The following is a 24,425-nucleotide window of genomic DNA, read 5'->3' on the forward strand; positions in this document are numbered from 1 at the left end:
TGAAAAAGGCTTACAACACATTAACAACACGGTCTTGACGCTACGCTAAAGAGAGTTTGATCATCATTAATTTAGGGGAGTATTACATTTTAGTCATTCTTATTATGATTCACTTATTATTTTATTGAATTGATCCACTTGCTATTAATTTAATTACTCTTTCTTTCAATGTTTTTGTCGGTTGTAATACAATGCATTGGAGATGAAATTTTGGATTTTGGAGACGAACCTTTTACAACTAGCATTCAATGGCTTTCATCATTTCCATCCAATCCAGGTTCTTTTAAAACACGGAATTGATATTTTATAAGTTCTTGTAGCATGAAAATATTCACCATGATGCATGAACCCCCTCCCCCCCAAAACAATTTATCTATGTTTTATATATTTCCTATACTGCACAAATTGCTCAAATATACATATTGTTCATGCATATGCAATTTTTTATTATGTTATTTTTGCTATGCAAAAAAATTATTTATTATGTTATTCTATATCATTGAATTGTGTGAGTACAAAGAAAGAAAACTAAATATAAGCAAAAACTAGGGTTTTACCCTAATTGTGAACTACGCCAAACTCGAACTGCACTATGCCTAAAGCTGCATCATCGACCCGCGTTGAGCCTGAAGCTGCCTATAAGCCTAGTCGAGCGACGCTTGGATTCATGCCGCTCCTACTGCACCAAGTTGTTGCTCTAAGCGTACTTGCTAGGCTTCTGCTGTCAGTCCTTGCCTTGGTCTAAACTCACTTGCTGGGTGATACACCTCAACCCCAATAACACAAGTTACGAGGTCGTGATGTGCTGGTAGATACTAAATTGACTACATGATCCCTATTTGAATATGATGTCACAAGCCAACTTAATGATGAAACCATAGTAAGATATTTATGATGTGTAAGAATTTGAACCAAAAGATGTTCATTGAAATAATAAACCAAAGCTGCTAAATAAGTACTTATCATCCTCCCCACTTGGGGACACAAATTATCCCGGGTTTAACCCCGTTATTAATCACATCACATTAGAGTATTTAGAAGTTTCACACAATAGTAAATACAACAAAGTGCAGTGATATGCATAATCAAAAGTATGATCATTCAAATATTATTACAACTAAGATAAAATTGCAGTAATGGAGCCATCTGATAGGAGCATATTTATGCGACTTTATTATCTTATTTCTTTGCATTTATTTAGTTAATTTCTATTTATCGTAGTTTTTTAAGTTATTTTCGTATTATTGTAGGTCCAATTGGTAAAGATGACAATAAATGGCAAAACGGAGTGATTTGAAGCAATTTTGGACTTGGATTGTATAGCAGGAGTGGATAGCATACGTGCTGGACATTTTTGGTGTTTAAATGGTGATAGATATGTGCTAAAATCTGGAGAAATTAAAGTCGAGGATTGGAAGGCAAGGAATTACACAAGAAAAAGAATCCTAATAGAAGAAGAACATTATCTTATCCTATCCTATCTTATCTTATCTTATCTTATCTTATCCTATCTTATCCAACATTATCTTATCTCCAGCTGAAAGGAGGAATCCTAATCACATTCCAAGACTCTCTACCTGATTTTTAGAGTCCTAAAATAATTCAAAATGTCAAAACCTTTTCCTCATTGGATTTAGCCATTCCCCTTATATATATATGAAATTCCTGCAGAGATTTAGAGTGTACCATGCCTACCATTCATCCATTGAAGTTGCCAGAATTTTCAGAGTTCTTTCTATCTTTTTTTTTTTTTTTTTAAAGTTTGAATATTTATTTTAGATTGTTTTTCAGTTAGGTTGAACATGTGTAACTAAGTTTCTTTTTAGCTAGAGGTGAATTCAAAGCCATGATCATATGTTTTATATAAATTGATTACATCCAGTTATTGTTTCATAAAACATGAATGCGATTTATTTATCTGCTTTATAGAGAACTTATTCTTGTATGTTTATTAAGGATGCATATTTAGTTTGCATACAGGGATTTGATGCTAGAATATAAGGGAATTTCACCTAATCATTATGAACTTATATTTGCAAGTAGTAAAAGTCACTAGTCATGATTGAGTTAAGTAAATTCTTGGCAGGAGTATCATGCTTTTCATAGTTACGAATGCTTTGTCAATGCTTATGATTTTCACAGAACTTAATGATCTTTGAGATGTATCTTTATCATGCTTTTCATAGTTAGGGAACTTGAGAAGAATAATTTGGTTGTGTCGCTGAGTCCAATTCAATGAATTTAGGAAAATTTGAGAGTTAATTAGTGTTGTTCATAATTAATTTGGGGCATTGTCATTCATGGTTTATAGGAAGAATAACTGGAAATCGATTTGTATGCATATATTTCATGTGTGGAGAAGAATCCTTTAGTTATCCTTTCATCCATATTTCATTCACAAGTTAATTTACTTGCTGCCCTTTACTTTTGTTTTAATGAAATTCGTCCAAAATCCCCCCACTCATTGTTTTGTTCTTAGTTTAACTTAGTTTTCAGTTTTATAAGTTTAATTTGTGTTGATTAGCATCCCTTCTAATCCCCGGAATAGAACGATCCCTACTTACTCATACTACGATTGCATAATTTATAGGGTTTAATTTGTGTGGTAGTTTTTACCAAATCAAAATTTGGCGCCGTTGCCAGGGATTAGTAAAATTGCTAATCACTCTCTTTTTTGTTTATTTTTCTTTTGATGATTTAGTTTTATTTCTTTGATTTCAGGTACTAGAGAAGCAAGATATGGCATTTGCTAATCTACAAGCCGAAATGGTGAATCTTACTTCTCTTATGTTGCAGTATATCAAAAGGTCCACAATGCAAAGTGTGGCTACATTTGATATGTCCTACAGGCAAGGATATCAAACTAATCAACATCCTCAATTAATTGAGAATGGAGGTTGGGATAGTGTCAATGCTTGGGGTTATCAAGGCCATAACCAATCAAGGAACAATTTGTTTTCCAACACTTACAATCCAGGTGGGAGAGATCATTCAAATTTTAAGTGGAGGGAACCTCAAAAAGTTCAACAAGAAGGATATTGGCAGCCATTTGAGGAGTTCTATTCAAGACCTATCCAGCCACCACAATCTCCCCCCTTACCCCACCCCCCCCCCCCCCCCCCCCCCAAAAAAAACAACAATTCCAACCAAATTCAAGTATGTTCTCCTTAGCCTCGTTACGTCCTTAAGGGATCGATGAAACAAAACGTGAGTGGACCAGTTTTGTCACAGTTATAAAATCATCGTTAAACATAATAACCCCTATTTTGAAAACATATATAGCAAAAAACTATATAATATAATACTATCATAATAGTAAAGTCTCATTCATCAATATCAATGAAAAACCATCAAGTCAAGTCTAGGAATCATACTTTCCGTCAATCAGTCATGCTAGCATCCACTAACATAAGTATAACAAGCAAGAAATATACTAGCATCAACTAGTTAAACTCAATACCGGTAATAATCATCAATCCTAGCATCCATTAGGACAAATACAACCTGTAAACAAATCTACGGCCGAAGATAGCTATACGACTCATCACATGATGATCCTGTGGTGAAAATAGATCAAGAATGATCTAAAGATATTATCAATATCACCACTAGTCTTGTTAGAGACTAACATATTAATATGCATCCACATATTAAGCATATATATATATATATATATATATATATATTGTAAAAATGTTTTAGTTTTTCGAAGTATTCAACTCACAGGTAAGTTGAGTGTTCTTCACAAATAGGCTCCTTGCCTGTATCCATCCAATCTTCAATCAACCTCATGAATATCAATATGAGCTAAGATAAGCTTAAATCACCATTTTAATGGAACATAGTCTAATTCAACCATTTAGGCTTCAGATTTGCACAAACGGAGGGGATCACGTGATTTAGAACACCAAAAAACCTAGGGTTAGGTCTAGGGTTAGAACCTTATTCATCAAGTCCATGAAAGCTGCAAGAGCATTCGTCAAACCGAAAGGCATGACAAGAAATTCATAATGGCTATACTAGGTTTGAAATGAAATTTTAAGAACATCCTTAGCTTGGATCTTCAATTGATGATACCCCGATCTTAAATCAATCTTGGAAAAAACTTTTGCCCCTTTGCGTTGATCAAATAAATCATCTATCCTCAGTAGAAGGTAGCAATTCTTGATCGTCACCTTGTTCAATTCACAATAGTCAACACACAATCTCATACTACCATATTTCTTCTTAACAAACAGAATCGGAGCACCCCAAGGAGAAATACTCGGTTGGATAAAACCTTTATCAACAAGTTCTTGTAGTTAGATCTTTAATTATATTAACTCGGTAGGTGCCATACGATACAGAGTAAGAGAGATAGGATTAGTACCTGGCAAAAGATCAATGGTGAATTCAATCTCCAGGTTAAGGGGTAATCCAGGTAATCCTCTAGACATACATCGAGATACTCGTTCACGACATTAGGGACTTTTTTTTTCTCCTTCACCGTGACATGAGTGATGTATCCTGCATATCCCTTAGACATGAGCTTCTTAGCTCGAAGACAAGAAAAAGACTATTTGGCAAAATCCTTCGTTCACCTTGAAATTTTACAAGTGGTCATCTAGGAGGATGAAAGGCTACCAACTTCTGAAAACAATCAATATGGGCATGATGCCTTAATAACCAATTCATACCCAAGATAAGGCCAAAATTAACCATATGTAGAGGTACAAGATATGCTTCCATGAGTATAGCATCCACGAAGATTGGACAATTTCTGAGCTCCCAATTAATTCGAATAGTTTCTCTCGTAAGGATAGATAACCCAAATTCATAATTTAGAGGGGTAGGTTGAACATTTTCCATAAGAGAAAATTGAGGAGATAAACAAGAATGGGTAGCACCCGGATCAATTAAAACCTGAGCAAGATAACCAAAAGCATTCAACGTACTAGTAATCACATTAGGGTCCTTATCCACCTGCTATTGATTCACCGTAAACATCTGATTATGCGCTGCACCTCCTGAACCAACAGACCATGTGATCTTTGAGTCTAATTCTCACGACTCTACTGGTTACTCTGAACTTGGCTACCAGAGGCTCCCCCAACTGGTTTGCCCCTAAGAAGTATTATGTTGAATGAACTGCAAAGTAGATTGTGGAACTAGAGGCATATCAGGTTAAGGAAATTGGTGAATATGAGGATACCATATGGATTGGGCTGAAAGAACTACTGCCTAAAAGCAGGATAAGGTGCAAACTGCTGATAAGAATTATCTGGAACTTTAGGCTCAAGCTTCTGAGTTATCTCATAAGACATCCCGAAAGTTTTCAAATTAGGGCGATTCCTCCGATAATGTCCAAGCTGACCATAACTAAATTAAACTCGCGTACCTGCTTTGTATTCACCTTCATGATATGTGAAACAAGTAATGCAAAAAGGTATGAGATCCTTACGGAAAGAGCCACCCTGAGATCGCTGCCAAATAATTAACTTCTACTACTTGAATCTTTACTGGCATGAGGTATAGTATTATTAGATCCACCACTAATAGACCCAGAAGCCTGACCCTTCTTCTTAAAAGCTATCTTACTCTTCGTTCCACCTACAGACAATGTTTCCTTGATATTCTTGGCCTTGAACTTACTTTTGAATCCTCCAGACTGTTTTCCACCACCACTAGTGCTTGCTTGTTTACCCTTAGCTATCCACTTATCCTTCTTCCTGTTGATCACTTGTTCAACTTGCTAAGCTGTACGGAAAGCTGTCTTATAGGTAACACCATCATTGACCACGACATAGGTGCACAACTCAGGGTTCATGCCAAAAATAAACTACTGATTCTTCTCATCGGCGTTATCACGAACACTAGGACAATACTCAACCATATGCTAGAATTCCCGCTTGTAGTCGACAACAGCCATATCACCCTGCTCAAGAGCAAAAAATTCCCACCTTCAGATTGCTTGAAATTTAGGGCTAAGAAAACTATTCTTGAACCTCTTCTTAAAGAGATCCCATGTCCAAACCTCATTAGCCTAAAGAGATCCCAGTTCTTAGCACTATTGACCATGAAGAAAGTCTCACTCTCTAGTCCATCGGACATCTCATAACTTTAAGAACATCATCCATATGCTCCAACCAAGACTCAACTTCTTCTCTGGCACCCAAACCATCAAGAGAGAGGCACCATGGCTCACGGCAATTTCTGCTTGAGTGCAACCAAGATTTACATTAGGAATGAGCTGGGCCAATGCCCTAGTCAATGGTTGTAACCCTGGAATAAGAGTATGCTCACGCCTAAGCAGCATAGTTCTGTCAAGTAGACATCAAATAATTAGCACAATTAATGGCATCATATGATGTAAATGTATGTTTCCCCCAACTGTGTTCTGATAACAAATTGACAGACCTTAACTCCAATAACACAAGTTACGAGGTCATAATGTGCTAGCCCACACTAAATTGACATATGACCCTATCCGAAGATGACGTCACAAGCCCACTTAATGACAAAGCCATAGTATGATATTTATGATATGTAAGAATTTGAACCAAAATATGTTCATTGAAATAATAAATCCAAAGCTGCTACATAAGTACTTATCATCCTCCTCACTTGGGGACAAAAATTATCTCGGGTTTAACCTCATTATTAATCACATCACATCAGAGCAAATAGTAGTTTCACATAACAGTAAATACAACAAACTATAGTGCTATGCATAATCAAAAGTACAATCATGCAAATATTATTACAACTAAGATAAAACTGCAGTAAAGGAGCCACCACCCAAATTCCAGAGGATGAAAGCCTCACTGCCAAGCCCACTTGTCCCCACCGATGTTTTCCTTAGTCTCGTGACGTCCTTAAGGGATCGATAAAACAAAATGTGAGTGGACTAGTTTTATCACAGTCATAAAATCATCGTTAAACATAATAACCCTTGTTTTGAAAACATATATAACGAAAAACTATGTAATATAATACTACCATAATAGTAAAGTCTCATTCATCAATATCAACGAAAAACCATCAAGTTAAGTCCAGTATACCTTCCATCAATCAATCATGCTAGCATCCACTAACATAAGTATAGCAAGAAAGAAATATACTAGCATCAACTAGTCAAACTCAATACCGATAATAATCATCAACTCTAGAGTCCACTAGGAAAAATATAACATGCAAACAAATCTACGGCTGAAGATAGCTATACAACTCATCACATGATGACCCTATGGTGAAAATAGATAAGGAATAATCTAAAGATATTATCAATATCATCACTAGTCTTATCAGAGATTAACATATTAATATGCATCCATATATTAAGCATATATAAGCATGTGTGGGTATGTGTGTGTCTATATATATATATATATATATATATATTATATCGTAAAAACATTTTAGTTTTTCAAGGGGTCCACTCATAGGTAAGCAGAGCGTCCCTCGTAAATAGGTTTCTTGCCTGCATCATTCCGATCCTCAATTAACCTTGTGAATATCAAAATGAGCTAAGATAAGCTTAAATCAAAATTTTAATGGAACATAGTCCAATTCAACCATTTAGGCTTCAAATTGCACAAATGGAGGGAACCATGTGATTTAGAACACCAAAAAACCTAGTGTTAGGTCTTGGGTCTATCACATGGTGCCTCATGTGTTGCCATGCACCACCGTGCTTTGGCTACACGCCACCACGCACCGCCATGGTGGTGTCATGCGCTAGGAAACATGCGCTGCCGTGGTCTGCCACCGTAGTTCAATAAGTAGACGTCACACTTGTCGTTGTTGGAGCCATGCGCCAGTGCGGTAAAGTCTTTAAGTAAGTTAACGGAATATACATGTGCCGTTAAAAGGTTTCATTAAAACTAATGGAATCTTAGCCTTTGCCGTTAAACTTAACGGTGACCATTACTGGTCACCGTCGCCTATCGTCGGAGCCTAGTTAGAAATTGCAACGAGAACCGATAAAATGATTTAGGGCCTCATGAGCTCAATTTCAATGGTTTCAAGGCTAAAATCTAAGTAACTAAGTCCTAAAAATCACTAGAAACATACCTAGGATCTTTTTAGGATAAGGAGAGGTTGAATCCCTCTCGGATTCGACCGTTGGAACTCGATGCAACTTACCGGAATCTGGAAAAATGAAGGGTACATGCATGTCAAATCTTGGCAAACTTTGAGCCTAAAACTCACATGCAAGTAGATATTCAGGTACCTAGGGTTGTTTTCGAGTGGGTTCGTGAACTACCAGTTGCAAACTCATTGGAGTTTGCCTGAAGAAGGACATCAAAATCTACACAAATTGAACAAAGGGAAAACATGGGTTAAAATCCTTGGTTCAAACTAGAAAATGACAAAGGTTTCATCCCAAGCAAGATAAATGCTCAATGCAATGAAATTTGGAAAAAGAACCTCACTTGGGTTTGAATTTCAAAGCTTGACACTCTCGGTTTCAATGGTGGTTTACACTGGGATGGTCCGATTGTGCATGTAAGAGCATCCCCAATTTTTTCTCATCTCAGAGATCAAGATTTCAAGGATTTTGGGTTCGATTTGTTATGGTTTCGAAGAGAAAAGAGGATGAAAGCTCTCAAAGCCTTTAGAGGGAAAGATGGGGTTTTGAGAGTTAGAGAGAGAGAGAGATTGGTTGTGTTTTCAGTTGAGCGAAATGAGAGACCGAGAGTTATGTAATCCCACTTAAACGTATTAAGTGAAATTATAAAATTGCTCCTCACTAATTGTAAAAATTACAATTAGGTCCTCAAGGTCTCGATTTGTAATTCGATTTTAACGTAACACATACGTACGAAAATAAAGATTATGAAACTTAAGAAAGTACGAAGATATAATTCTTGAGTTGAGGCTCGATAAATTAGTTAAGACACCTACTCGGGCAAAATAGTCATTTCACGCATCTCGGGAATAAAATACAATATTTTAAGGTACGAATTGTAAAACTGGGCTTCTGTTTCTTTTTTGGACAACCATCTTATTGTTGTGCATTTTTTTCTCTCCCAACTCATGCTGGTTTAATCAGCCTACACTCTACAACTTGTTAGGTTACTGCTTGCCTCGATCGAAAACTAATTGTGTTCAACTTAAACCATGTATTAGAACCCCGAATGTTCTAACTTTGATGCTTATCGATTTTTTAATTTTTTTAATTTTTATATTTTCAATAGCACCAACCACAGTCTTGTTCCCTTTATTAACTAGATTGCCAAACCGTCACAAGTTCGATTTCACTAACGTGGAAGTTTTTGACAAAAACTACTTTATCTAGGTACAAGACATGAAGCTCTACTTAACTATCAAGAAGCTGAGAATCCATTGAAGCCAACAATGGCAGGAATAAAGTTGAATAAGCCTCCGTCATGATCTTCATTTGAACAATATGCCTTAAGCATTACAATGGAAGTACCTTGCTAAAGAGGGCACCATGACTCTTTGACTTGCTCTGTAGACCTTTTAATCATATGGTCTTGCCTGTAGCAAAACATCATTAAAACCTTTACATCCATGATATGTACAATTCTGAAGTTTATAGAATTCGAATTTTGACAGGAGAAGACTTTTCTTATCCTTCATGTCTCTAATTTTCTCCTAAAACAGTAGTGTAAAGAGTAGAAGTTTACCAAATTCTCATATCTGATTACTAACACAACTGTTAGAGAAAGGTGCCTTAATAATTTAGCTGGAAAGTACCGAATGATATGGACCCAACTTCGACTGAAGTCTATCGAACGATGTAAACACAACTTCGGTTGAAGTATACTGAATAATCTAACCTAGTTTTGGTTGGAGCCCATCGAAAGACATTCCCTATTTCATCAGGGATGTATTAAAGGACATGCTCTACTTTAACAGAGGTGTACCAAACAAAAAGCTCTGTTTCGACAAGCATTTACCGAATTTGCTTATCTTCTTTCGGCTGGAGAGTACCAAACATACCCGTGAGTTGTTTCTCTTTCTCTCTCTCTCTCTCTCTCACACACACACACCCACTTTAGCATTTGTTTTACAACATATGATATAATCAAGGCATGCCAAGGGTGGCATTACAGGCAGATGCATGATCCTTAGCAACGTAGATCCAAAACTTCAAGAATAAAGGACAATATTCCTGAACCTTAACCCTGCATAATCTACTTTTGTTTTGATGGAAGAGATAATTAGGTATGGACTTGTCTGTGCCCCTACCAATGCTGTTGAGGAGTACCATTCTCGTTGTAAATCTGTGAGACTAATTTTGCTCCACCAAACACATTTGGAAGAACATAATTTCGACATGAAATTTCCATGTTGGCCGATTCCCCTTAGTTAAACTTGGTTAACTTTGTGAACAATTTTCGATGTTCCTAGATCACCTTTGGTGTTTGTTTAGTTCTCGATAATTTTATGGATATTGTTGTCCAATATGAGTTGATTGAATTATGTTTCTAATACATGTGACCGAATTCATTTAACACGTGATTAGGTATAAATTTGGGGAAGTTAGTTGTCTAGATGAATGTGATAATACCACTGTTCTAAAAATAGGCCTAGGCGTCACCTAGTCACTAGGAGGTGGAGGACCAATGTGATTTAGGCCAAAACGTGGAGAAAAATCAGGTAGGGGCTAGGGGGCCGCCTAAGTAGGTTAGGCGGGCTAGCGGCTAGGCAGGTTAGGGGGCTAGGCAGGCTACAGGGTGGCTTGATGGGCTAGGCGGTTCCATTGTTTTTAATTTTTTTAATTAAGGTAAAGGGTATTTTGGGAAACCTACTAAAAATGAACTCATATAAGAATTACTGAATTTTCAAATTTGGTTTTTGTTTTATGGTTTTTCTTATTTTTCCTGCATTAGTTTGTGATGACGGCAATGCTATAATAGCTTAAGTTTTAAGTTTTAACTTCCCAAATTCTCAATACAAATATAGTTTTGACTTTTAAGAGTGTAAGTAGGTAGTTATTATATGTTATATAATAAATTTAATTAAATTTGCTTGGTCCGCCTGGGCCCCGCCTAGTAGGGGTGGGCATAAAAATCGTCAAACCGCAAAACCGCATTGAACCGTATGAAAAAAAAATAAAAAAGAACCGTGTTGACCTGAAAAGTCAACTTTAAGTCAAAAATCGAACCAGACCGTTCAAACCGATTCCAATTTCAGTTTCGAATGAACAAAAAACTGTCGGAATCGAACCAAACCGTTTTATTAATAATAAATAAATAAATTATATATATATATACACACACATGACATGGTATAATAGGTTGAAAAATTAGTGTCACCAAGTTAGTTCTGCTGTAGTTCCCCTTGGACAACAAACTTCAGGGAATAACTTGTTAAAGGAGGAGTTTAGGAGTTCTCTGCCATTTAAACAAATTTGTAGGTATTTAATAGCTTATGTGGCTTTTTTTTTAATCTGTAGTTGGCATGCTCCTTAGCTTATAACATTTGGGTTTATTGATATATATAATTGCTGAAATGAGGTGCAATGCTTCTTCCATGTATATGCCCTAGGTTTTTATGTTTTATTGGCATGCTCCTTACTTTTATACTTGAGATTTTTTACATATTTTGGTTTTACTGCTTCTCTGTTCCCACTTAATTAGTTTTACTATTACATTTGTTCCTTGGTATCTGTCTTCCAACTCAATTTCAATAATTGAGCAAGGCTACTATCAAATGTTATATTGTCTCCATTTATACTTAGTATTCAGAATCGTAAATCAGCAAGAATCGAACCAGAACCAAGTAGACCAAACCGTATGGTTCTAGTAATAAATTTAAGCAGAACTGCACCGAGCCGAACCGTTGATATTTTCCGGTTACAATTCCGGTTTAAGGGTGGAACCGCACCGAGAGAATAATAATCATGAACGAGATAATAATAATCACGAACGAGATCATTGAAGAAAATAAAGTGGGATATCTTTGCACCACCTCCAAAATATGAAGCCTAAAGCTATATTTTGGGATCAATATGCTGCATCCCAATTGTGACTGCGCCACGTGTAGCCACCTGAAGCCGTCTGACTTGAGCAGTTTACTTGGTTTGGCAAGACTATTTTGGACACTTAGGTCAAGATATGATGCCTTGCACTAGAAGATAGATCATCTTACCTGTCATAAAGATTTTATGCCTATAAGCACACTTTGCCAAGCTTGCTCATTGGGAACTAGATTTTTATATCATCCCTTGTAGATATACTAAATGACCATTTTTTCACACTGGACTATTCAACGAAAATATGAACCATGTATATACTTATGGTTTTGGTTGATGTATCAACAAACTGGTCACGTGTTTGTCCACACACATTGCTTCTAAACTCTTGGCCAATTTTACCTTAAGGGTTCACCACCCTAACTATCTCATAAAGTCTACAAGACTGGATAATGTCGGAGAGTTTATATCAAAGATTTTTTTTATAAGTATTGCATGTTTTTGGGTTTGAAGTTTGATATCGAAGTCCCCATGTTCACTAGCCTCACAGAAGAGATCACAAAGCGCAATTAAATTGATCACTCGGACCTTGGTGAACGCACCACGCTTTTGGTTTCTGCCTAGGGCTATGTAATCTTGTATGCAGCTATGTTGGTCCGCTTGAGGCCCATTGCCACCTAACCTATTTTGGCATTACAGTAGGTTATTGGGTACGACATAACGCTTCATACTTTCACATTTAGATGTGCAATTTACATGCCAAGTTGCTCTATTGCAACATACCAATATGGGTCCTCAAAGAAGGTTGTGACTCTTTGTCGATAACGATTCTCCTTTGCTCTAACTCTTATTGCAAGCAATCTCTTTACCACTTATTTATAGTTGTCACTTCAATGACAGCCTTTTTGTCATTAGGAATGAGATAAAAGCATCAATGTTCTTGAAGAATGATAAAAATTAGCATGGACGTTGCCCACTATGTCTTCTCTCGATCCTCGTAATGCACAAGTATATGATAAGCAAGTGAGATGCGATGTATTCTAGCTTTCAGAATGTTGCTCTAGACGTATTATCTGATTTAGCTAGAGTGAAGAGATCATATACTAGCTATAAACATGCCTATAAGGATAGATGTACCTAACAGACGTCAAGTTAACATCCCTGAAGGATATGCCGCCCTTTAAAGAAGATTGGCCACACTTGCTGGACGACCGGGTACGTTGACGAATAGTTAATCAATCTATCTTTGGTATGAAGCACAACATATCACTTAGTTCGTAGGATTCACCACCTTGAAGAGGAAAAACATGGCACAAACGAATCCCTACTTGATCTCTGTCTCAACCATTTCCATCTCATGAGATTAGTCTGGATTACTCACCGTACTGCACAAGTATGATAAGCAATGAGATGTATTCTAGCTTTTAGAGTGTTGTTCTGGACATATTCTCTGATCTAGCTAAAGTGACAAGATCATATACTAGCTACAAACATGCCTGTAAGGATAGATGTACCTAACAGACGTCAAGTTAACATCCCCGAAAGATGTGCCACCTTTTAAAGACAATTGGCCACTCCTGCTGGATGACCTGGTACACTAGCGGATAGTTAATTAATCTGTCTTTGGTATGAAGCACAACATATCACTTGGTTCGTAGGACTCACCACCTTAGAAGAGGAAAAATGATGGCACAAACAAATCCTTACTCGATCTCTGTCTCAACCATTTCCATCTCATGAGATTAGTCTGGATTTCTCCCGAGACTTATAGTTCTTGGTCCAGTATACTAGTTTGGGTGATATATGGAATTGGAATTATATTATCATCGATGATGTTTCAATTATATGATAGCTACTGACACAAATGAAAAGCAATGGTATCGAACCGTATTCCGTCAATTAGTGACAAATGTATAATTGATTGGCCAACTAAATTTATCATCCAGGTTGAATTAGATTCCTTATCAAAGTGTGTTCAAACCTATTGTTCCTACATTGCAAATGGTAACTCTGTCGTGTTACAAGTGGAAAAGGAAGCAAAAAAGATGAAATTGTGCAATGTAATGCATGCCTTATGCCGCAATCTGTCTCTTAAATGTCCTGTGTTTGATTGTAGCATTATGAATGTAGTTATTCTCCATGGGGATATTGATAAAGAGATCTACATTAAGCTCCCAAAAACTTACATGGAATGATTCAAATAGTTCTAGACCATATACCAATCTCTCAATTCAAATGCGGCATCTCTCAATTCAAATGAGGCGTTCCCTTTACAGATTGAAACAATCTTGACTTGAAGTTCAAGCATTTTTTTGACGGTGTACTAATCCACCAGTCAAACTACACACTAAAAGTATTACCTTTTTAGTATACCTATGATCATCCATAAGCTAGATGCAAATAAGACCCTTGAGGAGGTTATGGAACTTGAAGTTTCATATCTAAGTTTAATATTGCATTAGATAGGATGTTTTTTGGCTACCTTGAAGGTACTACGGATTTAGGCTCATCACTACACATCCTGAGTGGATCTAACCCCCCTAGTCCTTGGAATGATGATTGCCTTGTTTGTTATGCTGACGCTGGTTACTTATCAAACTTGCACAAGGCACACTCCTAGGTAGTTGTCTTTACCGTTAGGGATGCTGCAATATTTTGAAGGCGTTTAACGAGGCACCCATCTTGGGCTGGTTATACCCTTGTATGCATTCTACTTGCGTCCTGAAGGTGTTTAATTTTGACTTAATGCAACTTAGTACTTTTCTCATTGACGGACCAGACGAAATGACTTCATAAACTATTTCTACATCATTACATGAAGACCTAATGCACCGTTTACTTGAGTATTTACACATTCCACAGGGAGTATTGTAGTCTTAATTTCATTAGGAGTGTGATTGTGTAAATCCTAGTTCATTATGTACTAGGATTCTATAATACATTTTAAATAGTTTCCTAGTTGTAATGTATTACTTGAAAAGCAATGATTCTCCATTCCTTACTACCATAGTAAAGGCACAATGGGGTGGGAATTATACCATAAAATTGCTAAATTCTCTCTTTTCTATCTGGCTACCACCAGCTATCTTCCTATCTTTTCCCTAAAAAAAGTAGGCTTACAACATATTAAAAATTCTTAGTCCCTGATTAGAAGTTAGTAAATCTATTACTAGAAGAGGATTGAGTAAGAGAGTATTTAATTGCCGAATAAAAGGCTCAATATATAAAGTAAATAACGAGGTAAGGGTCACCTTGGCATAGTCTTCTTAAAGGCTTAATGAATCCATAAGGTTGTCTATTTCACCATATAGAATAAGAGCACTATTCTAAAAATTTCCGTCTAAGCGCTAAGCGGCTGACCACCCCCGGGTAGTTCCTAGGCGTTTGAAAATAAAGAAAGTGCGTCTAAACCTGCTTAGGTGTACGCCTAGCTTGGTTATGCCCCTGCCTAGCCTGGTTAGGCGCCCACCTAGCCCGCGTAAACCCACCTAGGTTTCAACTCCCACTTAGACCAAAAATTGATAACTTTTATTTTGCATTTTAATTTTTCAATAAAATGTGAGAGACTTGTCAAATACTTAGATGAACACTCATTATAAGCTTGTTCCCCATGTTTTTAATATGGTCTAATACTTTATAATGTATATGTCATTTATTTTACGATTCATGTATTCCAATATAATTATGTGTGCTTTTTTAGTATAAATAGACATTTATTTATACTATATATAATAAATTTATTTAAATCCGCCTAGGCCCCATCTAGCTGCTTAGGCACTAGGCCCCAGTCCATTGTCCTACTAATGTCTAGCGTCTTTTAGAACCTTAAATAAGATACAAAAGAAATACAATGCATTATTCAATTGATCCATTTAGCATAAAAAATAATCATTTGAACCACAAATATAGATTATCCCAACTGATCCTGTCATAAGTTTTTTTTCATATCAAACTTGATTCCCATTCTATTTGTTCTGAAAATTTTCTTTGGAAAATCGGAAAGAATTTGATGTCCAATGAGAATATTATATTGGATAAAACGATTAGGAACAAAAGCTGCTTGATTACTAGAAATATTTAAAATCATTTCTGAAGCGATTAATAAGTAACATTAACCATTTCTCTCTTCTTTATGAAACAGCGGGTCAACTCAATCAAACTTTGATATCTATAGTAATGCATATTCTATCCAAAGTTTCAATACAAATTGAAGTTGATGACCATTTTCACATATTGTAATTTTAAATAATTTTTTATTTATCCGTTTGAGTGTTCACATGATTGTAATTCTTTACTGAGCCCGAAGCTGATCTCTCAACTGAGTATTCAACGTGAGCAACCTGTTCGGAGAATCTTGTGCCCTTGTTTTTATTTATTTATTATTATTATTATTATTTTTTTTTGAAAGAAACAATATTATTTACACTAAAGGTGATGGGAGGTGAACTTAGCCTCACAATAAACTAGCAATAATGTGATTTAAATTTGCTTTTGGGGAAAATCGAACCTAAGGCTTCTCATTTACATGTGAAGAGGAATACCATTAGATTGTAGTACTAATCGGCTGTACCCTTTTAATACCACGAGAAAAAAATCATCTAACAAGACAATGGACGACGTGACCTTGTATGAACACCAAAGTTGTGGGGGCGATCGGCCCATCACAAAATGCGGTTAATGCCAGAACTGAATGGCCGATCTGCCCTCACTCAACTTAGCTCAACGATAACATCGAAGTCACTTTCCTCAAGAACTATCAATAGTAGCATTATAGGCCTCCATGCTCAGAGCTTCATAAAATTTAATCTCTACCATTATCAAATCTTCAGCTAATTCTTCAATCAATCCAATTCTCAAACCTATTAAAGACAACCAAAAGCTTTTGAGCTCAATCCAAAAATTTCACCAAAGCCAACCCTTAAAGGATCCTAATGATCTAAAATGTTTATGCCTCTGTTATCCTATAGTTTGATTTTAGTTGATGGGCATTCCAACTAAGTTTTTCCCTCTCCGAGGTCCCGTGTTTCTCATTTAACCTAGTCCGATATCAAATATCGATGGTCTAATTTAGCATTATTATCTCATGGCTTGAATCTTGCTATTCTACAGTCTCTTTACCTTTCAAATTTGTTTCATTTTAGTCTTGTCAATTATGTAACTGCCTCGTATCCCTTGCAATTTTATTAGTGTGATTTTCTTTCAATTTTGAAATGATTAAAACCAGTTTATCTTCTTTTCTCTTTTTTATTTAAGTTATAGGTAAGTACAACACACAAAACACCTAAAGCGATGGGTCATTGAGACATAAAAAGAACTTAACCAAACCAGTGTTTCATTGAGCTCAATCGTTTAGTTCAAGTGTAAAATCTCGCACAAACCTACAAAATTGCTACACAAACATTGTCTGCTGGCAGTAGAATTGGCAAACAGGTAGTGTTTGTCGTGTTTTGTGTCGTTTTCGTGTAACATCTGTTATCTTAACGGGTTGTATCATGTCACACCCGTTATCTTAACGGGTCCTCAGTAGGTAGGTTCATTTTGTCACTTTACCCAATATGTAAAATGACTCAACCCATTATGACTCGTTAAGAATTTTTTGTTCTTAAATTTGCACATACCATATTGCCACATAAATATTACTTGAAAACATAAAAACACATTTGTCGTTAAGTACTACATCTACACTCCTAAATAATAGCCTAATAAAAAAGCACCAATACACTACTAGTCTATAACAAAATACCAAATGTGCAAGGATATGCAAAATGAAGGAGTTTTGTTTTTTTTCAAGGTTATGAAGTCTTTCTCAGAAGTTAAAACCTTGCTAATGAAATTCAAAGCTTGTATTTTATTCATTTTACAAAATCCTTCAATTTTCATCAATCATCATGGACAAATTGTATTGGAACTTTGGCTTGATCTATTGCCTTCAAGAGTTATGTTGATGATATTTTCAGTAAGGTTTTCCATATCAGAACTCTCTTCCGCATAAACTAAGTATAGAAAAACCAAAAATTATAAACCATTCAAATTATGAGAAGTTTATCAAAATAATTATGAAAAGAAATAAAACAATAGTACTATATCATATAAAAATATATTACCTCATTTTCCAAATTTTCTAAATTTAATTTAATATATATATTTATAATATAATATATATATATATATATAATTATTATAGCATTTTTAGGGGTATACAATTATTAAATTAATATTTTGCTTATCGTGTATCGGGTGACCCACGTGTATACTAAGACCAACCCGTTATCTTAACAGGTGCTTATCAAGTTATTCGATAACGACCCGATTCTTTATCGTGTCGACTCGATAACCTGTTAATTTCGTATCGTTTTGTGTCAGGTTAACAGGCTATGTTAGAAATTGCCAAGCCTAACTGGCAGCCTCCGGTAGTGGCATGCCTATAATTTTACTTTCTCTCAAGCCTTCCTTTGATAACCAGTAGCATACACATGATGAATTGTCCATGTGCTTTATGCATATAAATGGCTAAAAAATCTTCATACTGAATAATTTTTTGCATGTATTATTATTATTTTTTTTTGGAACAAACAATAGTATCTATCCTGAGGGGGAGAGGGATTGGTTTAGTCTCATAATGGGCTAACAATAATGTAGTTCAAGTTCGCCTTTGGCGAGAATCAAATCTAAGACCTCTTGCGTATATATATGATCTTTAGATGATGACAAAGATAATGAATGGTTCCGATTATGATGTTCTAATGATAAAGATTCATTAATCGTATGTGAGAGGATGAGCAAGTTCCTCCATGGGGAACACAAGCATTATCCAAAGAGGAATATGCCATAACAATATGGAAGTGTACATTAATAAATGCCATGCTGATCATTACGTCCTTTTGGTTGATGAAATGTCAATTATCTCTAATTTAGTAGTGAGCTAGAAACCTAGGAGAAATTAAAACTACTAGTTCCTCTTACTAAGCTAATAATTAATAAAAGCAAAACCTGCCTGATAAATTAAAGTTGAACGACAACAAGAACAAGAACAGCCTCTTAGGGATAAGAAGGCAGATTTCCCCAGAAAGGTGGTGACACTGGGTTATATTCCTCAACATTGTAGAGATAATTGCACTCTGCAATCTGATGTTGGTTTGTCCCTCTTGCCTTGTTAGCGCTTCGAATAGAAACCGACGTGCTTTCTACTGTCTCTTCACCAGAGATTTCAGTGTAGCCGATGGAAACTTGCTTCCTAGCAACTTCATCTCTTAGGATTGTCTTCAGCTTCATGACCTACAATGCCATGTTTATACAACTCACTAAATTAATGCAATGGTCAACGGTGTGGTCAGTAAATGTTGTACAAATTATTTGAAAATTTTAATCATTATATAGAAATGGGTTTTTAGCTAAGTTTTCTAAAGGGAGAACTAGTGCATAGGTTGCATGTGATTAATCAAGGGTCAATAATTAATTATAAAGCCATTAAATTAGATGAATTACCTCTTCTTGGAGCTTTTCCTTCTCTTTGGAGACAACATCGTACTCTTGTTTAAGAGCATCATACAAGCGCTCAAGCTGCTTAGCCTTCCACCTGGCTCTTCGGTTTTGGAACCAAACTGCAATCTGCCTAGGCTGCAGGCCGAGCTCGCTTGAAAGCTTCATCTTCCTGTCAGGGTCCAACTTAATCTCCTCCAGAAAGCTCCTCTCCAGTGACTCTAACTGATCGCTCGTCAGTCTCTTCTTTTTGTCTTGACTAGAGCACCCATAACTGCTCTGATGATTATTTCTGTCCATCATTCCAGGAACCAAGCCGCCGTGCGATGATGTCTCAGATATCATTGCTTGATGCTTCATCTCCAGTCCTGAAAAATAAATTACAATTGCCCAACAAATGAATTATTAGTATTGTCTTATATATGAAGTTTGACAACTAAAATGAGTGCTAAAAAAGCATTGGGTATATAACATGTATAACATATAGATATATGTATACGTAAGACTGCATATTTCTGTGTTTTGAGGTTGTGTTTGACCTCAAAAAAATGACTAATTGAAGTGTGACTTCTCCAAGAAATCAGGGTTGAATAATTGCTTTGCTTGAAGTGCTAACCATAGAAAGTAGTGGTCGAAACGGTGAAAACTTGTAACTAAAGTCAGAATAATAAATAATAGATTACCAGGAGGATAGTGGTCATAGCTGTTATAGTTGTAGAGGAAGCCAAAGGAAGGTTCTGGTCGAGAAACAAGGTGTCTCAAATTGGTATTCCAATCCATATTAGGTTGTAATTGGTTAAGCTTTCCCTGCTGTCTTCTTGTTTAAAACGATCGACACGTTATTATATGGGCCTGCACGGTTTAAAGGTGATGAGTATATTGTGGACCACAAAGATAGATAGAGTAAGCTAGGGCTAGGGAGAGATGATGATGATAATGATCGTAACTAAGCTTAGAGAGAGAGAGAGAGAGAGAGGAGGCTTGGCGTGGCTCGAGAGAGACGATCAGTTGAACCTTGAAAGGGTTCTGTTCTATTCTCTCTTTTAAAGTGCAAAAGACTGATGAAGTACTTGAGAGAGAAGTGTGACTGTGATGATTCACCTTTAGGGTGCAACAAAAGCTTTATGTTTAATTTCCCTCTGAGAGAAAGAGGCCAAGAAATAGTACTAGGGGAGGGGTAGAAGTCAGGAGGCGTGAGAAAGGGAGGCATATGTCAGTTCCATAGGAGCAGTATCAAGGGGGACCATATCAGATTGAGACCTTTGAGTCCACTCATCCCGTCTCTCCCATTTACATCATCTTCCAACCGACAGGCTTCTCCCTCTCTCTCTCTCTCCACATCTTGTCATACATTGCATACATACATGTCTATGTTAGACACTATGATTCCAATTAATTAGTTTTAGGATAGATGTTCATATTCATAGCATTAGAGTAGGATATTCATGTATTTAGTGTAATGCTTCCATGTCACCCAATATATTGTCCATGCGTGTGGCTAAAATAAGGGCCACCTCCCAATATGAGAGTATGAGTTCACATCAATAACTAAAGCCTTGCCTAATAGTTTAAATAATCTTGGACTTCTGTTTGCTATAGCCAAATTGATTTTAGGATGAATGCTCACAATCTAATAATCTGTCTATATCTTGATTAAACATGGTGTGTTAAAGTTATAATGAGATTGGCCGAATGTTCCAACACCAATATTGTCCTTAACTTAACCACTTATAGTCCGAGAGGTATGAGATTTTATCCTAAAAGGTCCCAGTGTTGCTAGGATTGGAATCATTTATATATATATAAATCTTGATTTATTTTTTCAAATCTCCAATGTGGGATTTCCAACACGCCCCCTTACATGGGATCAAATCTTTAGTGAGCCACACTTGAAGAATCTTCCACATAGAAAAAAAAACAGACAAGCACGTGAATACTACACACTTGAAACGCACCCAGTAATAGGATTTGGAAAGAATACAAATCTAGTTTTCGGGCCCAAAAAAACCGCTTTAATACCTATTAAAGTTTCAAGAGATGGGCCAAATGGTTCAACCCTGATATTATCCCCAACTTAACCACATATATCCCCAGAGGTATAGGATGTTATCCGAAAAGGCCTCGTTGTAATTAAGAATGAAACATTTTATATAAATCATAATTAGCCTTTTCAAATCTTCAATGCGGGATTTTCGACATGATATGTGTCTATATGAGATTTGAACTTAACTCATCCTCCACCAAAATAAAGGCTAAAGGCCAATTTGAGACTGTTGTGCCTTTTAAAAAAAAATACTTCTAATGTGTTTTACGAATAATAAGCTGTATAATAGAGCAGTTGAGCGCTTGATAAGCTGTATTATAAAATGATGTCAGCACAAAGAGCAATGTAAAAGTGTTTGATAAATTTTAACGTAAAAGAGATATAGTTGTATATGATGACAAAAATGGACATTGTAGTGGGGGTGGTGGCAACAACAATAGTGGCAGGGCAATGGTGGATGTACGTTGGTGGTGCCAATAATGGAGTGTGGTTAAGGTGAAAAGGTAACAATGGTGGCAGGGGCAATGTCATGGGAAGTGGTGGTGCTTGCTGTGGTGGCAGTGGTACAACAGTGGCAGGGGTAATGGCAGTGATGATAACAACAATGGTAGGGTATGCTGGTGATGCCAATAGTAGGGTGTGGTTGGGGTGCAGAGGTAACAATGGTGGCAGTGGTAACAATTGTGGTGGCGGTGAGGTGGCGGTGGTGGCAATGGTGGTGATGGTGGCGGCAGTGGAAACAATGGTGGTGGTAATGGCGGTGGTGGTTTCCAAATGTTAGTGTTTGTAGTGGTACATGGTGGTGGTCACTTTGTTCTGCAAGAGATAAAACCTCTATAGTGGATAAATAATTTCATTTTAATAACTAAAGAGGGTATTACAAGAATTAAAAATATTTATTAAAGGCACAACTCAACTTTTTTATAAAAGCAATTTTTAAAAACAACCTACTTGCTGCTTTTAAAATGAGCTGGATATCTTGTTTTACCACTACTTTTTTATTGCTTAACTTTAAATGAAGCTGATTTTGGTGAAAGAAAAATACCAAACCGGACCTGAATACCACTTATAAAATAGAGTCATGGCCCATATATATATATATATATATATATATATATATATATATATATATATATTTTGACAAGAAACAATGGAGTGTTGCCATAGATTTTATAAATGTAGAGCTGAGCGACAACAATCTAGTTAACTGGATTACCTACACATTTGGTATCCAACTCATCCACATTAACTACGCATTTGATATAAAACAGTCTACATTATTTACACATTTAGTATCCAACTCATCCACATTTCCTACACATTTGAAATCAAACTCATCCACATTACCGATGTATAAAACTCAAATATAGTAATTTTAAGTTAAAAATCAAAATTTTTTTTCACACAAATAACATTTAACTTAGAAACTGATGGTTGACCCAAATAACAAAAAAAAAAAAAAAAAAAAAAACTGTAGAGGGTAAAATGAAAAATGATAACCCTACCTATTAATTGACCTTAACGTTTCACTATGGAAAGGTTTTTATATAAGAAGATAATTAAAGGACGTTTGAGTGTTTCCTAAAATATTCTAATGAAATTGAGTTGAAATCTACTTTTCCATAATAATAAGATGAATTTTTCAACTACAATTTTTATTTATGCATTAATGACAATAGATGCGTTCAAAGCATACCGAGGACTTTGTGTGTAAGATAAATTTTCCTAACCAATTGTGCTAAATGATTAGAGTAGTGTTTCAAACATAAATGAAATATGAACCCAAGTTGAGCTAAATGGTTAGGGTTAATGTTTCAAACATGAGTGAATATTATCATTTCAAACTATATATGCAACAGAAGAAGGTTGCATACGTATATTTATATATGACAAAGTAGATTTCAAACTATATATGCATTACCCTAAGACACAATATGATCAAAGGCAAATTAGGGGAGGGTAAGGCCATCTCCAATAGAGAGGGCTAAATGTTCAAAAACTAGAAAATGGGTTTGTTAAAATACTCATCTCCAACCGATGGCTAGATTATAATTCTGTGGATTAGACCATCTCCAACCGAAAGGGCTAAACATAGCATTGTTAAGAATTATAGCCCTACAAAAAAATTATTTTTAAATGAACAGTGTCAGGCTATACTGATATACCATCTCCAACCGAAGGGGCTAAACATAATCCCCTTAATAATTTATTAATTTTAAGTTTATAATTTAAGTTTATTGGTTAATTTAATTAATTACCATTGAATGTTTTCAAATCTTGGCGTTGAATTTAAATCAATTATTGCAATTGAAAAACTAAGCCCTAAAAAGGGCTAGGAAGGGGGCTACATTTGGCTAGCATGATGTCCTTTTAGCCAAATAATGGCGTGGTGGACTCCATAGAATTATAGCCTATACATCGATTGGAGATGAATTTTTGGATTGAGCATCAGGCTAGCCAAATGTAACCCTCCTTTTAGCCTTTTTTTTGGGATCCCACTTTTCAGTTGCAATAATTGATTCACATTCAACGGTTAGATTTGAAAATATTCAACAGCAGTTTAATTAAATTACCTAATAAATTTAAAGTATAAACCTAAAACTAATAAATTATTGACGGGCTGTGAGATCGTATATGAGTATGACTAACACTGTTCATTTAAAAATAATTTTTTACAAAACTATAATTCTTAACAGTGTTATATTTAATCATTTCGGTTGAAGATGGCCTAACATGCATCACAGAAAGAGACGTGGGTACACCTTATGAGGTGGCACAAAATGAGTGCGTACGTACCCAGTACCCTGCAGCTGCCTCTTGTGCTATCGATAAAAGGACAAATAAAGGTGGATGAAGAAAAAGAAGTTTTGGGCTCACCCTATTACTTCCAACACAACCCCCCACCCCCCCCCCCCTCAGCCCACCCATCTTAATTTAGCTGCAGCATTGCAGACAAAGAAAGCTGCACCACAGAAC

At 36.0% G+C, this 24,425-nt stretch overlaps 1 protein-coding gene across 2 annotated transcripts; it reads right to left on the reverse strand.

Annotated features, from left to right (window-relative positions):
• Positions 1-18,656: 18,656 nt before the first annotated feature.
• LOC137744637 (putative homeobox-leucine zipper protein ATHB-51) lies at positions 18,657-20,422 on the reverse strand. 2 transcript variants are annotated; one of them, XM_088681828.1, is made up of 3 exons: positions 20,089-20,422; positions 19,412-19,773; positions 18,657-19,201 (listed from the first exon to the last, which is right to left on the reverse strand). In XM_088681828.1, exons 1-3 carry the CDS (start codon positions 20,183-20,185, stop codon positions 18,965-18,967), a joined length of 696 nt encoding a protein of 231 aa, XP_088537954.1. In that variant the 5' UTR covers positions 20,186-20,422; the 3' UTR covers positions 18,657-18,964. The 2 variants fall into 2 exon arrangements, with proteins under 2 accessions (XP_088537954.1, XP_068340511.1); XM_068484410.2 differs by lacking the exon at positions 20,089-20,422 and adding an exon at positions 19,945-20,055.
• Between the last annotated feature and the right edge of the window lie 4,003 nt (positions 20,423-24,425).

The sequence above is a fragment of the Pyrus communis genome, chromosome 12 (genome assembly GCF_041283825.1).
Source record: "Pyrus communis isolate YQ-2024b chromosome 12, ASM4128382v1, whole genome shotgun sequence".
Taxonomy (NCBI): Eukaryota; Viridiplantae; Streptophyta; class Magnoliopsida; order Rosales; family Rosaceae; genus Pyrus; species Pyrus communis.